This window comes from Penaeus monodon, chromosome 19 (genome assembly GCF_015228065.2).
Source record: "Penaeus monodon isolate SGIC_2016 chromosome 19, NSTDA_Pmon_1, whole genome shotgun sequence".
Classification (NCBI taxonomy): Eukaryota; Metazoa; Arthropoda; class Malacostraca; order Decapoda; family Penaeidae; genus Penaeus; species Penaeus monodon.
The window spans coordinates 48,745,929-48,746,211 of record NC_051404.1 but is presented as its reverse complement, the minus strand read 5'-3'; the positions used below and the strand labels follow the sequence as shown (position 1 = coordinate 48,746,211).

The 283-nt window shown below is 42.4% G+C and overlaps 1 protein-coding gene across 1 annotated transcript in view; it reads left to right on the top strand.

Moving 5' to 3' along the window:
• LOC119585496 (THO complex subunit 5 homolog) overlaps positions 1-283 on the top strand; it is an 11,323-nt gene that overhangs the window by 6,599 nt on the left and 4,441 nt on the right. Inside the window, exon 3 of the mRNA XM_037934141.1 lies at positions 41-237. Coding sequence (XP_037790069.1) covers positions 41-237 — 197 coding nt within the window. The remainder of the gene's footprint in view (positions 1-40; positions 238-283) is intronic.

Below are 283 nucleotides of genomic sequence, written 5' to 3'. Positions count from 1 at the left end.
TTTCTACTTGATACATAAAGTTCAATTTTTCTTCCAATAGCAAATGGAGAAGGAAGTTAATGTTCACTGGGATGAACTGGTTTCAACCAGGAATGAGCAGCTCCACCTCTTGCCTCTGCTCTTGTACCGCCTGGCAGTGTGCCTGGATGTCTTTACAGAGGCATACAGTGCACATGCTGATGCTCATAAGCCAGACTCTCAGTTCCACAAGGAAAAGATCTTTTTCAGACCTGCCAGGTGAGGTTCAAAGATAAAGGATATTACTTTTTGCTTGAATAGTTCT